The sequence below is a fragment of the Electrona antarctica genome (assembly GCF_951216825.1).
Source record: "Electrona antarctica genome assembly, chromosome: 8".
Classification (NCBI taxonomy): domain Eukaryota; kingdom Metazoa; phylum Chordata; class Actinopteri; order Myctophiformes; family Myctophidae; genus Electrona; species Electrona antarctica.
The window spans coordinates 12,096,235-12,110,192 of record NC_136789.1 but is presented as its reverse complement, the minus strand read 5'-3'; the positions used below and the strand labels follow the sequence as shown (position 1 = coordinate 12,110,192).

The 13,958-nt window shown below is 41.7% G+C and overlaps 1 protein-coding gene across 1 annotated transcript; it reads right to left on the bottom strand.

Annotated features, from left to right (window-relative positions):
• Nucleotides 1–6,920: 6,920 nt before the first annotated feature.
• On the bottom strand, nt 6,921–7,418 carry LOC306928107 (uncharacterized protein C11orf87 homolog; the record flags this gene model as incomplete). Its single annotated transcript, XM_079508027.1, has 1 exon — nt 6,921–7,418. One exon carries the CDS (start codon nt 7,416–7,418, stop codon nt 6,921–6,923), a length of 498 nt encoding a protein of 165 aa, XP_079364153.1.
• Between the last annotated feature and the right edge of the window lie 6,540 nt (nt 7,419–13,958).

Sequence of the window (13,958 nt, the reverse complement as noted above, 5' to 3'; positions counted from 1 at the left end):
TGCCGCTGCAACCTCTCACAGTAATTACACAACAATATATGCGATAATGCGTCTAATATGAAAACTATGTTTACGTCTGTTTATGTTTCAGTGAAGGGACTGTGTGTGTGTGTGTGTGTGTGTGTGTGTGTGCGCACGCGTACGCGTGCAGGGGTCAGGGGAGGAGCAGCAGCCATGCTTAGGGTTGTATATGTGGCTCTCGGCTCATCCCAATCTCCATAATTGATGGAGAAACATCTTATTGCACCACTATACCAAGTGAACTCATCTCTGGAGGACGGGCAGGGAAATGCATTTACTGATCCAACAGAAGTAGACAAGGAAACACACCAATGCAACTCTTTGCAACATGCAACCATTATCCCCAATGGCAGCTGCAATGTGAGTTGCATTGGTGTACTGTGGACTGGCCTTAAAACTGTTTTGTTGCAAGGATTTGCATTGGTGCGGCTTGGCCTTAAGGAAAACTGAATCTGAGTAGAGAAACAACAAATGCATCATTATTCCATACAGGTGGACTCTATTATACAATTAAGCAGTTAACATAATGCTCTACAGTATATAAAACTGTCCAACAGGCCCAGTTGACCTTGATTTTGGATCAAATTGGTGAGAGAAATAGATCAGAGAGACTATGAAAGAACTAGAGTTCTTTATTGGAGATAGTAGATACACAGATGGCAGTGCTTCAAGCCAAAGACTGTTGAGCTGACTAGTGTTTCAATAAAAAAAGTGTCACATCTTTCCCATTTTCAATATGGGAAACGTCAGTATATCGTTGCTGTTGGTCAGAAACCTCTTGTCGCCATATTCTAACTTTGTTTTTTTTGTAAATGAATGCCAGTGCCTACTTGATTACACACAAAAGTATCAAAAGTAGCAGAAATACAAGCTTACAATGGCTTGAATCTTGAAAAGTAACATTTGGACATATGAGGTTCCACCCAACAGAGACGATATTCAAACTGAGGTTTAAAAGCACACATTTGATGACCATGATGCTTGTGCATTAGTGTGATATGTAAGAACAAGAGCAACTTCAGTGAAAGGTTATGCTGTGGGTGCCGGGGGCATTTTCCTGTGATGACTTGTGTCCACTTGGGAAGGCAAGTCAAAGTTATTCTGAGTGATGCTGTATGGCCTTCGCAGTCACCCGATCTCAGACAAAATTAACACCTAAAGGAGATTTACGACAGAACTCCACCACCATCATCAAAACACCACATTAGAATGGTGTTCCATCCCTTCAGGTTGTCCCAGGCAGGGTCCCAGGCAGCTTTGTTTTCCTTGTTCCTTGTCATTATCTTGTCTGCGCTCTGTGTGCGCTCTCACCAGTCAACAACGCACCTGAGCGAAACCGGGCAAAGGAAAGTACTAGCCCCCCCCCCCCCCCCCCCTCTTGCACTATCAGGCTGTAATTGCACCTTTTAAACAAAAATTGTATACAGAACATAACCTCAAATTGCATCTTCTTAAACTAAATTGTGTATATATGGAACATAACCTAATGTGAAGCTGTTCACATACAGTTTACCTAACTGTGCTACTACAGGGAAAACATGCGCATGTGTTACTATTTTATTTTATTTTTTTACTCTTTCTTGCACTCTTATTCTATCCCTTTGTTTGCTATGCTTGCTGTGTTTTGTTGTTTGAATGTTATGCTATCTACAGTATATGCTGCTGCATTGTCTGTAAGGAAGCCAAACAAAAATAAGTTTTACTCTTATGTACCTGTACACAAGATGTAACAATAAAGTACAACCTTGAACCTTGCCTGCCATCAACTCATCACCTCCAGTCTATAAAGCCCCCATGGTCTTCTATCGCTGCATAGCCAGATCGTTGAACAACCACAGTGGTAGTATGCTTCTAGCCAGTATACTCTTTGTAGTGATTGTTCCCTGTGAACTTCAGTATTCCTAGTGACTTTGTTTTATAAGATCCTGAGCAAAACATAAATGCTTTGCTGTGGAACAGTCAGTGCATAATAATCGGTCATGTTGTATACAGTACAGTGCTAATTAAAAAATGAACACATACATTTTTACACTATAATTTTTACACTTTCACAACTTGTGAGCTTGTAGATCGGCTTTGTTTGAAATGCTCCACGTTTACGCTGAGGAAGACCTACGGGCCGAAACGTCTGTTTGTTCTGCTGCTGGGGGCGAACCTATAATAAACAGAGAATCCTAAATGGATAAATGAGTGCTGGTAAGTGCCTTTCTATAGACTAGACTATTCCTACCAGAACCGTGCACCTGGTATTCTTAGCTGTACTACTCAACTTTGCTTGCTTCTCCTCTCTTCTGGTTAACACTCAGCATTTGTATGTGTGCAGCTATAGGGACTATGTATAGGGCTTGTTTGGATCTTTGAATGCAAAATGTATTCAGCTATAATAGGATCATTCTGTGTGTACACAGCATTGACTATCAGTAGGCCTACATGGATCAACAAGGGCATCTGATCATTTTGCTCTGGTATATTATGTTTTCCTGCAAATATCGGCAAAATTGACTCTAAATAGTACATGTAAACATATATTACATGCTGTAAAGGATTGAGGAAACTACTGTATTCTCCTGAGGACTGGGTTGGAGAGCAAACATGGGTCACTGTCATCAAAACATGGATTAATGGGCTTGTTGCAGCTGATGCACAAATATTAAGATGAATTAATGGCTTAACGCAGAGGTAAATTACTGTAAACCATTAAAGGCAAACAGGGTTCCCATCATTCATGAATGCACCATTTTAGACACTAAACCACCATTATGATAATATTTTAAGACATATACAGCAGACTGTAAGTCTAATAAAGCAGCTAGATTCATTTATCATCAAAGATCGAAACATTAAACTACATATCATTGCTGTCGTGCAGAAACTGCTCTCAATATTAACTTGATTCTTTATTTGGCAAATTAATTCCCTACTTTGTCATACTACTGTGTCACAAAAGTAGCAAAAATAGCACTTCTACAAGATCTGCTATTTGTGCAGTTCTTTTTATTTGAATCCTGAAAAGCATTCATCGGACAGCAACAATGTAATGAATGTAAATGTAATAGCAGAAGTGTTGGCAAAGGCGTACTGTGGGCCAACTTCTCACTAGTATACAGTTGCTATTCTTTCTCTTATCAGGGAAGAGTGTCGGGAATATTCTTACTGAAACTAGTGGTGTAAAGTATTATTTTACTCAAGTACTGTACCTAAGTCCAATGTTCAGGTACGTTACTGGAGTATTTCCAATTTCCTATACTTTTACTTCTACCCCACTACATCTCAGAGGCAAATATTGTACTTTTACTCCATTTATTTGAAAACGGATCTGCTATTATCTACAAGTTATGCGTTTGAAAACTTGTGAAATGGAACATTCTGCATAATGACTACTTTCTCCTTTTGAGACTTTTACTAAAGTAAAAAATGTGAGTACTTTTTCCACCACTGCTTGTTGCCGAGTACCGGATAGCCGAAACGTTTGTCCTTCATTATAAGTAGATAAGAAACTAGAAAGGCACAATCATGGGAATTGCAAGTGTGGTTGCATAAATACAGCACAGTATATTGAGGATCCACATGACGTCACAGGGACCCTAAAACGTTTATACAGAATTAATTTATAAAGTTGGGCAATTACTTTAGTCTGGTTGCCCTTAGGGCAACCACACTAATAAAATGTTAACTCACTCTTGTCATCCTGAGTGCGACCCATTACTTTTATAAATGTTAATAGTCGTGAGTCACCATGATTGTTCTCTACACTTACCTGGTCTCTGCACAGTGAAATTCTCACAATCTGAGTGGGCACAAATGGAACCAAATTGGCCCATTATGGTAATGTTGGTTGCATTCATACACTGACTGAGTTGAGTTAAATTTACAGTAAGGGTTTTACTATGTATTGTTGGAGCCACTTGCATCACATGGCGACAGGTATTCCATTTCCATACTGTGTTGTGCTGTGTCTTTCTTTGCTTTTAGGTTTGCAGTGGTTCATGCCCAGATTTGCTCAGAATCCGCTACTGAGCTTTCTTTTCTGTGAAAGGCAGGTAGTAATATACATTTGTGCAGAACTACACTTTAAAATTGTAACCATACTGTCCCGGTTTTTACTCTCTGAATGAACTTATCTCTCAGCATTTTGCAGTGTACGGATCGATAGAAAGGCTTTTGGCAGAGCAACCCACAACATGCTGAACCAGTGTTATGAAACTGCTCATGTAGCAACAAACACGGTTCATCTCTCGGTCTTTTTCAATTATTCATGACATCATAACACTATATTGTTAGAACACTGGTCCTTGTGATGGACAGGTACTGTACATCGGTGGTTCTCAACCCTTTTCATGTCAAGGACCCCCAAATTAATATATACATAATATATTTGACCACAGACTCCCATTTGAAAATATTTTGCGTCAGGGCTCCCCCATACAAATAGCTGATCTAATGTGCAGCATGTTGTGAGCTTGTAGATCAGCTATTTTCAAATAGCTGTTGTATAATATAGGGTTAAAGTGGTTAAACAGATTTTGATGCTATATTTAACTCATGTTGTCGGGGACCCCAAGGAACCTGAGAATCACTGCTGTGTATAGTCTGGTACGTATGGTGTCCTCCACTCAGCCAGGTATGCTGTCACTATAAGCACTAAATACCTGCACACAAGTGTCAAGTGTTTGGAAGTCTCTCTGCCCCCATTGGCCTAGATACATTTGGGCTGTCTGCCTTTTAGCTTTTATTGAGAGGGCCAATCTAGCACTGTAGCTCACAGGAAATGAAAACCTTGCCAAAGCCTGGGGTCCAATCCCCAGGGTTCAATTAGGAACATGCTCTCCTGGAACCAGTCCAAGGCACTGAGACTCGGTAGGGGAGCTTCTATTCCTGGCCCGCTGCCACCAACTTCTGTAAGGAACCGCTGCTGCTGCCAAGGCTGTAGAATGACCAATGGACTGACAGGAAGGGAAGGGGGGCACAGCATGTTCCAGTAGGTATGAATATGGCAGATGAGATTAAAGGGGTGGTATAGTTCACAAGAGCGGGCCACGCGGGGGCTGATCAGCATAATAGACGATAGCCCTGTATGCGACAGACAGGACTCCCTGTGTGGGACGCAGCAGAGGTCATGAGGGCTTTGTCTCATGGAATGTTTAAATTGCTGGAGGACTGATGTGGAGCATTGTCCACACACGCACGCACGCGCACACGCACGCACACGCGCGCGCGCGCGCACACACACAGTACAATTCCCTAACTCTGAGAGTGTGCAGTAGAGGTCCGATTGGTTCCACTTGCACACTCACTGAGGATTTTACAGTGCAAGTGACATTTCCAACCTCATATTCAAATGGGATTTTCTGACTGTATATGCATCAAAGGGGAATTCCGACAATATTCACGCCAAATTTCTCTCACAGTGTTCATTCAGTGGAGAGGCCTTTTTAGATGGTATTGTTCACTCTGCTCATTTGAAACTGGCACATCGCCACATCTTTACAATGCTTTTTGAGCTGTTCTTTAGAACAATCCCCGCTATTGATTAATTGCTGGCGATACAATCTCCTGAGAAACTTGGCTATCGAATGATTCTACTTCCACTGTGACATTGTTTAACAATAACTCTCATAATAATAAATGAAATAGGATTTCCCAATAGTTAGTAAGCCGATATAGTGTATAAAACAACAATTGAAATAGACCGAAAACCCCTGTTTGAAGGATCCTCCATTTATTACATCTCAGAATACATTATAAATACTCAAAGATGGAAGTACTGTATTAGCGCTCCAATTTACTATTCGACACATTAAAGAAAAAATCTTGAGTGCATAAGTACAGCAAAATGTATTGCGTCCTACTGTAAGTAGGCTATAACTAGTGCTACCAATAGATGTCCTTCAGATATTAGAGGACTGACATGGATATAGTTTATGTAAATATGTAAAGTTACTGGAAGAGGAAAAATAGTTTATGCAAACAAATGAGCCATTTCTATACCATATGCAGATTTGCACTGCCTAACCACAATAGCCAAAGCCTAACACAAAACTTTTACTGTGTCATAGGACATGCGAAGATATAAAGAAACATGGCCACCACATCATTGTATAATGCGTCGTGTCACCAGTTTCAAGCGTGGCACAATTTTTAAATCAACTGAACAGTGTCACACGCTTGTAGGAAGTATTTAAAGTTTTAAGCATCTTAGAGAAGAGGCCTCGGTCTTCTAAGGGAAGACATTTAAAAGTCAAAGAGTAATGGGTGAATAATCTATACAATCCCTTAAAGAAATATAATCTGTATTGAGAGGGGGTGGCCATGTACATCAACACAGGAAATATGCCACTGGAGTAGTAATAGTCGCACAAATCTAAAGTTAAATGTAAAGTTATCTACATTTCAGCACTTCGGACAGCGCCGTGCTGCTCCTATTGTTGATCGTCTGTTGTTCATTTGACAGCGTTACAGCAACGAATTCTCCCCTGCTGACATTATCGCACAGCTATGCGCTATTCTATTATGTTATATCTATTTTCTACTTGTTGTACGTTAATTACAAGCGGAGCCGAGATGAATCCACTCAGGTGATCTCTTTGATGAATAATGAATGAAAGTCAAGTGGGTGGTGGTTGTTGAGGTCATGGTGTAGTGTGTATGTATAGGGCTGTTCTTTGTGCCATATTGCTTTTCCACAGTTTAATCCAAGCTATAATGTCGAGACGAGTTCCGTTTTTTTTATACCCCTGAAATTGAAGTGAATTCACTGGTCTATTTCACATTGTGGTCGAATCGGGGTCCAGTAGTGTGTGTGTGTGTGTGTGTGTGTGTGTGTGTGTGTGTGTGTGTGTGTGTGTGTGTGTGTGTGTGTGTGTGTCTGTGTGTGTGTGTGTGTGTGTGTGGCATTATTGTCAAGATGAAACGACCGTATGCAGTGTTTGTCCAGGCTCGTCCGGCTCCGGCGGTGAGACGGCGGTGTGATCGGCGGACGGGGGGTCAGTCTCCTCCTGTGTGTGACAAGCGGGCTTTTGATCGTCGCCTTTCCGAACGCCACCACCGCCGGAGGAGGCACTAGAACCCGCCGCCGCCGGACGGACAATGATGCACGGCTTCAGCGGCTCCTTCGCGGACAACGCTGGGCTGCGGCTGTCGCGCTCGTACTCCTCCTGCGCGCGCTGGATCTTCCTCTTCCTCATCTTCCTCTTGTGGAAGTGAAACGTTGCCAGGGAAACGATTATTATCCCCACGATCATGGCCACCAGCACGATGAGCGCGAACGTGGAGGAGAACGGAGGGAAGAAGGAAGTCAGTTGCTCGACGCAGGTGCCGTTGTTTTGGGAAGCTCCATGGCAGATGCGCAGCGGTATGTTGGAGAGACCCATGTCCTCCACCGACGTCTTGGCCGTCATTTGGTCGAGTGTACGTCCTTTGGCTGATGTGTGTGTGAATTCTCGGATGGGTAACGTGTCCTTTCGTTTCTTATCTCAGAGTTGAGGGGAAAGCAGAACCAAACGCCCTGGCTGTCCCATCTGATTCCTAAATGGAAACAGCAGAGGCACATGCAGCGAAGATCAGCCTGGCGAAACGATCATTCTAATGTGATGTAGGATGCCTAGACGGTGCATTAATATCTCTGAGGCATACCCATTCAAGACACGCCCATTTCAATAAGCCAATTCATGGAAATTACCGTTAAGCGCTTAAGTGGGTAATTGCGCATTATTTAAAGATGACAGACAAAAGAAACACCCGAGGCTAGAGTTTAAGAAACGGGTTTATCTGAATAAAAATATATTGCCATATGGCCTACGCATACTAATCAATATGCAACTTGATAGACATATGGCTACAATAGATAGAACCCTTAACATATCCTATAGGGGATTACAAATACAATTGCACAAATGTTACTCTATCCCGTCTTTGAAATGGTACCAAATACCAATGGTTGAAATAATTGAAGGATGCCAAATTGATGCTGAGGAGACTCCCATTCGCAGCGGTTCCAGTGGCAATAGGCTAAAGGATAAATGCTTCATTCTTACCTTGAGAAAATGTCCGTGCAGGCTACAGTCCGTTTACAAGCCAAAGACTGGTCGGAGTGGCGATATGAGAACCAGAGAATTATCATGAATCGCAGTGACGCATTCCCACAATGCTCAGTCAATGCTGCTTTGTTCGTATACGCACGCACGATGGAAAAGCATCCACGTCCCGCATTCACTGGAGCCTGTAGCCAATACAGCACTTTTACAAATAAATGCTAGAAACAGGGGGGAAAGCCCTTGCATGCATCTAACTGATGCCAGTATAGGCTATACTGTATAGCTGCGCGGTCTATTGTGTTTGCATATACAGTAGTGTAAACTCCTCCTCTGGGCGCCTATGCACACGCAGCTCCACACAACATCAGAATGTAAAATCCCATGCGCTGCAGCTGCATGGTGCTGCTTAAGCTTAACCACTTGGCCCTATTCAAAAAATATCTAAAATTGCCGACCTACAAGTACAACCTCACAACACATCGTATGGCATTGCATGTGAACTTCTATTTTTGAAAGAAAGAAATACAAATAAAAAAATGTATTTTTTGGAACAATTAAATACATGCCCAAAATAGGGATGCCATGTATATCAGCATCTGCATGACATCCTAATTTCGTTTTCATTCATTAATTTTCAAGGAAGCTTTGTCAATCCTTCTCAGATACAGTATAGTCATAGTGGATATATACTTAATTTCTTGAATGAATTTGTGGAATATGGATAGCCTACTCTTCGAACATACACAGCCTATGTCTTTTATTGTCACATGATGTAGTCTTTGGAAACCTGCCAAGTGGATGTTTTCCAGTGGGTGTGTCAGTTAAAATGCTGCAAACCTGATATATCTGAAGCATTTTTAGGCAATGTTACCTGGCTGGAGCTTGACATTTGGTTGGAAGATTGAAAGATAGTATATTTAATATTCATAGGATTATGCGATATTGACTTTTTTTTTCAGGCCCGTTGAGAACTCTAACCTGTACACATTTTAACCACATGATGATAGACCACCAATTTGACCATACACATATGGCTACTTATATGGAGATCTGGTTGTCCAGATCAGACCGATATGAGCTTATAGTATGCTGATGACTTCAAATCAAAATCAAATCACGTTTACTTATAAACCATCCATCCACCCATCTTCAACCGCTTATCCGTAGTCGGGTTGCGTGGGCAACAGCTCCACCAGAGAGCTCCAGACTTCCCTCTCCAGAGCAACATTAGTGACTTCCTTCTGGGGGATCCCGAGACGTTCCAAGGCCAGTGAGTCGATGTAATTCCTCCATCTGCGCCTTGGTCTGCCCCGGGGTCTCCTCCCAGTGGGACGTGCATCGAGGACCTCCCTAGGGAGACGCTTGAGAGGCATACTAACCAAATGCCCGAACCACCTAAGCTGGCTCGTTTCCAGGCGAAGAAGAAGCGGCTCTGCTCCGAGTCTCTCCCGTGTGGCTGAACTTCTCACCCTATCTAGTCGGAGAAAACTATTTACTTATAAACCACATTTAAAAATACAAGTTTTGTTGTACCAAAGTGCTATACAGAGCATTTCATCGGCACAACAAATACAAACGGTAATAAGAACAGCACGCATGCAGAGGCTTAGTTATGTCTGTCCCTTTTATGCCTGGAGTTCTTTATCAGGCATGCCCAAATATGGAGTATATGCAGATGTCAGAACATAATTGTGATGTCAGAACAGGCCAGCTCCATATATGGATATCTAGGGGTATGATCAGATCAATTGGCTAATTTGGGCCCTGTCCAGAGCCTCTAGAGCAGTGCCCATTGGGCTCTGACCATTTGGAACGATGCAAGTTGGAAATGAAGGCCCCACCCAGTTATTTTGTCTGTGTCCCTTTTATGCCCATATAGGTCTTTGTCTGGCAGTGCCCAAATATGGAGTTTATGCAGATGTCAGAATGATTTCAGAACAGGACAGCTCCATATGGAGATTAGGTCCAGAGCCCGGGCAGAGGCCTTTTGTGGCTACCGTCGGTCCGACCGACTCGACACCGGGCACTGCACTCCCTGTGGGGGTGTGGAACGCGTGTGTTGAGTTTGAAGTCGGTGGGGGGCGAACGGTTCTCGAGTTACGTGGATTTAAGACATACATACACACACACGCACACACACACACACACACACACACACAGAGACTTGGTGCATTTATAGTTAGATGAGAAGAATACAATCATCATAACAGGAGGATTCTAAACACATCAGGAATCTCCATATCTAACTAAAATCCATTCAATGTCTGAATAAATGTCTGAATATGAATCTGAATATCTGAAACACTGGTCGTTGCTCCTCACTGGCTGCACCAATCGCTCTGACTTCTCACACAGGCATTGACCAAAATATTATGGAAGTCTTAACGAAGCCCTTTTTTCAATTTAACAAATTATTAATTAATTACTAATTTATTAGTGAATTAAAAATTCCCATCGACTTACATGGGAAAATGCGAAAACTCACATTCAAGCATTTTTCTCTCAGAAACCGTCAGAGCTATATGCAAGGTTCATAATAATTATTCAAATTAATGTCATGAATAGTTACATCAGTGGGCCTCATGGTGGTGCTATAACAGCCCACTTTACATTTCGCTCTTAACTCTTGAACCGTAGGTCCTAAAATGAAAAATTCACTTTCCTGGATTCCTTCAAGGAAGCTTTGAGAAGGAAAGGAAATGGTCACCTGATTGGGCGCCATGGCACTTTCATGGACACTTTCATGGGAGCCAAACTCACACCGGAAGTTCAATGAATACATGGTAGTGAATGGAGCCGGCTGGACCAGCTCATAACAAATATTATTTCTGAACAATTGAGACCTTTATCATATAATCGGTTCAGGAATATATAAACAAAGACATATCACTGGTTGTTTTCTAATCACTTGCTTTTCGATGTGCACAGAGTGCACAGTATATCATTTTATCTGAGGATCTAAACAGCAGCAGGTATCGTTTCTGGCTCTCGCGAGATTTGGCTGCCAGACAGGAAACGATGGGAAGTCTTGCGATACTTGGTACGTTCAGAAAGGTACTTTGTGCTCTTTAGATACCATACTGTACCTCTATAAACATTACACATGCAGTGTACACATCGAAAAGCAACACAGCAGACAATAATGTGTTATATCTTCTGTTGTTTTCCAGAAGCGACTAAGCGATCAGAAATAGTGTTCATGAGCTGGTCACTGAGCTCTCATCGACTCCAGTGCATTCAGCCGAACTTCCGGGTGTAGTTTGGCTCCCATGAAAACATCCATGAAAGTGTCATGGCGCAGCCCTGCCACATGACCATGGCCTATCCTCCTTAAAGCTGGGCATAAAAGGGACACAGACAGACAGACAGAAAGACAGACAGACAGACAGACAGACAGACAGACAGGTTCAGTGTGTATACTCTTTCAACAGGTACTATTCAATGAGTACAACATATAGGCTATTTATTGCATACTAGGCATGCATTCCCAACTTCCATTGTTCCAGAGTAGGCCCTCTAAATGGGCAAATATTTGTGAAAATAGCAGATCAACTACAAGCTCACAACGCGTTGCAATGCCCGGCATAGTAAGTCTGTAGATTGGCTATTTCTGAAGTGATTTGGTGCATAGGGTAAATATGAGGCCTACCAAGTTTAGCACCTGTGGTTATATTTGTATAGTATATATAGGATTAATCCCTGCACTAGTGTCCCTTTAACCACTATTAAACCCCGGCGTCCTCATTGTGGGGAAGGTCTTCACAGAAAATAGCCAATCGACAACATATAGCTATTTTCAGCAAATGCTTTCCCCACAAAATCACTTGCCACATGATGTCACAGGGGGGATATGCTTAATATAAAGCAAACATAAAAAGTTCATAGACTTGGCGGTTTCAAAAATTGAAAATACACTAGTATAGAGCCCTGAGGGTCACCCATATAGGGTTTATGTTGTTAAGCCTGCCATTAGACCCAACCACACACCTGCTCTGCTCACACTGTCCTAAAGATTAATGTAGGTTATGAAGCCTTTATATACAGTCGTAGATTTTCAATTCTACAGATAAACGTGCAAAATTGGTTTAACTTTCTGTGACAAGGTCTGATAAATGAAACAAATGCAACCTCAACTATATAGCTGAATGTGTTAGGTGCATGTATTGTTGTCTTTGCTTTCTTTATAATGGATTATGCTGCTTGTTTTACTGTGTTTTGGAATAGAGAGTATGCGCATGCTTAAAGTGAATGGCACATCGAGTGGCAAATCGAGTGGCAAAGCAACAGGCAAAGTGAGTTTAACATCGTTTAATGTTGTTTAATGCAATCAGATATGACTTTTCTGTGTGGATGTACCTATGGGCTGTCAAGGCCAGAAAGTAGTTTTTTGCCACTTAGTAGGCGTTCCTGCATAACTTCCTGGTTTGATCATGATGTCACGCGCATACTCTCTATACATAAACATAAACGTTAAACTAAATATATGACATATTGACATGCACAGTTATAAATGTCTAAAATAGGTGCATAATAATGCACCTATAAAAATAATACTGAGACCAGCACCAAAACAGCACCCAATGAAGTTAGCCTACTAAATGCACTGGATGACAATTTGTCTAATGGCTCCTGTGAAAATTAATGGCCACTTAATTTCAACTGCAGCTCGCTAAAAACGAACATTTGTGAAACTAATCAAACAATTACGAGCATTAAAGAAAGGAACCAGAACAAAAAGATTCTCCACAACTCAGACTTGGCATGAGGTCTTGAGCCTCAGGCAAGAGATTAAGATGTATATAGCTCAGTAGTATACGTTGCAGGAATATAAAGAGCCTTGTGTGTGCTTTATATTGCTATATTGTTTTAAAACTCTCAGGAGAAACCTAAGAATGGGTAATAAATGGGCCTTTCTGTTAACTGTCTTGTCTACAAACACCTACTGTAAACACTTGTAACACTCAGTGAGAATCTTTCCCTGGGGTCGAAAAGATATTTCGTGAAACGTACCGATGCTGTGCAAATTCTTCCAGAAATATGCCTCTGGAATCAGAATTCTGACGAAACAAACTCCCTATCTTCTTTATTCTTTCAAGCCAAAGTGTTTTGTTCAATTTAATTGCCCAGGGATTCGTCCCAAGGCGCAGTGCTTCTCACCTGAATGTGAGTGTGCTGAGTGTGCGTGTGACTGTGTTTGCGTGTGTGCGCGAGAGTGCGTGCGTGCATGAAGAGAGACAGATGGCGAGAGAATTCCTATCCTTAAGTGAATGTGAACTTTCTAAGAGATGTAACTGTAGATCCATGTACAATATGGTGAAGAAATAACTACGTAATAACTACTACGGGATCAGGATGAGTACAAATTATGTAATTATGTAAACATGTAAAAAAAAAAAAAAAAAAAAACATTGCAGAGTAAAAGAGGTGATTCTGGTTTATGGTTTTAAAATTATTGTTGTGTTGCTGCAATCATTTTGTGAAAATGTTATCCGGAATCAGTGTGAATTGCTGTGCACAAAATCAGAGTTGTCAGGCAATGGTTGACATCAGTGCAAATTGCGAGGTTTAGGCAAGTGTTTCTGTTGTGAGTGATGTCACAGTAGGGCATGATCAGCGAGAGAAGGGATGTTGATCGACACATCGCAAAACGGCAATGGTGCTCTCAAATGGAAGTTCCTGACATGTGACATGGATGTATTCAATGTGCATTCCGTCTCCATCGAGAGGAAACCTCATATGTCCAAGACTGTGACTTTTCAGGATTCAAATAAAAAAATAGTGAATGTAGCAGATCTACTACTTTTGAGGCTTTTGTGTGATGCTGTAGTACGATCAAGTAGGACAAAACACAAAAAGTTAGAACATGGAGATAAGAGGTTTTGCACGAGAGCTACGATTTATGAG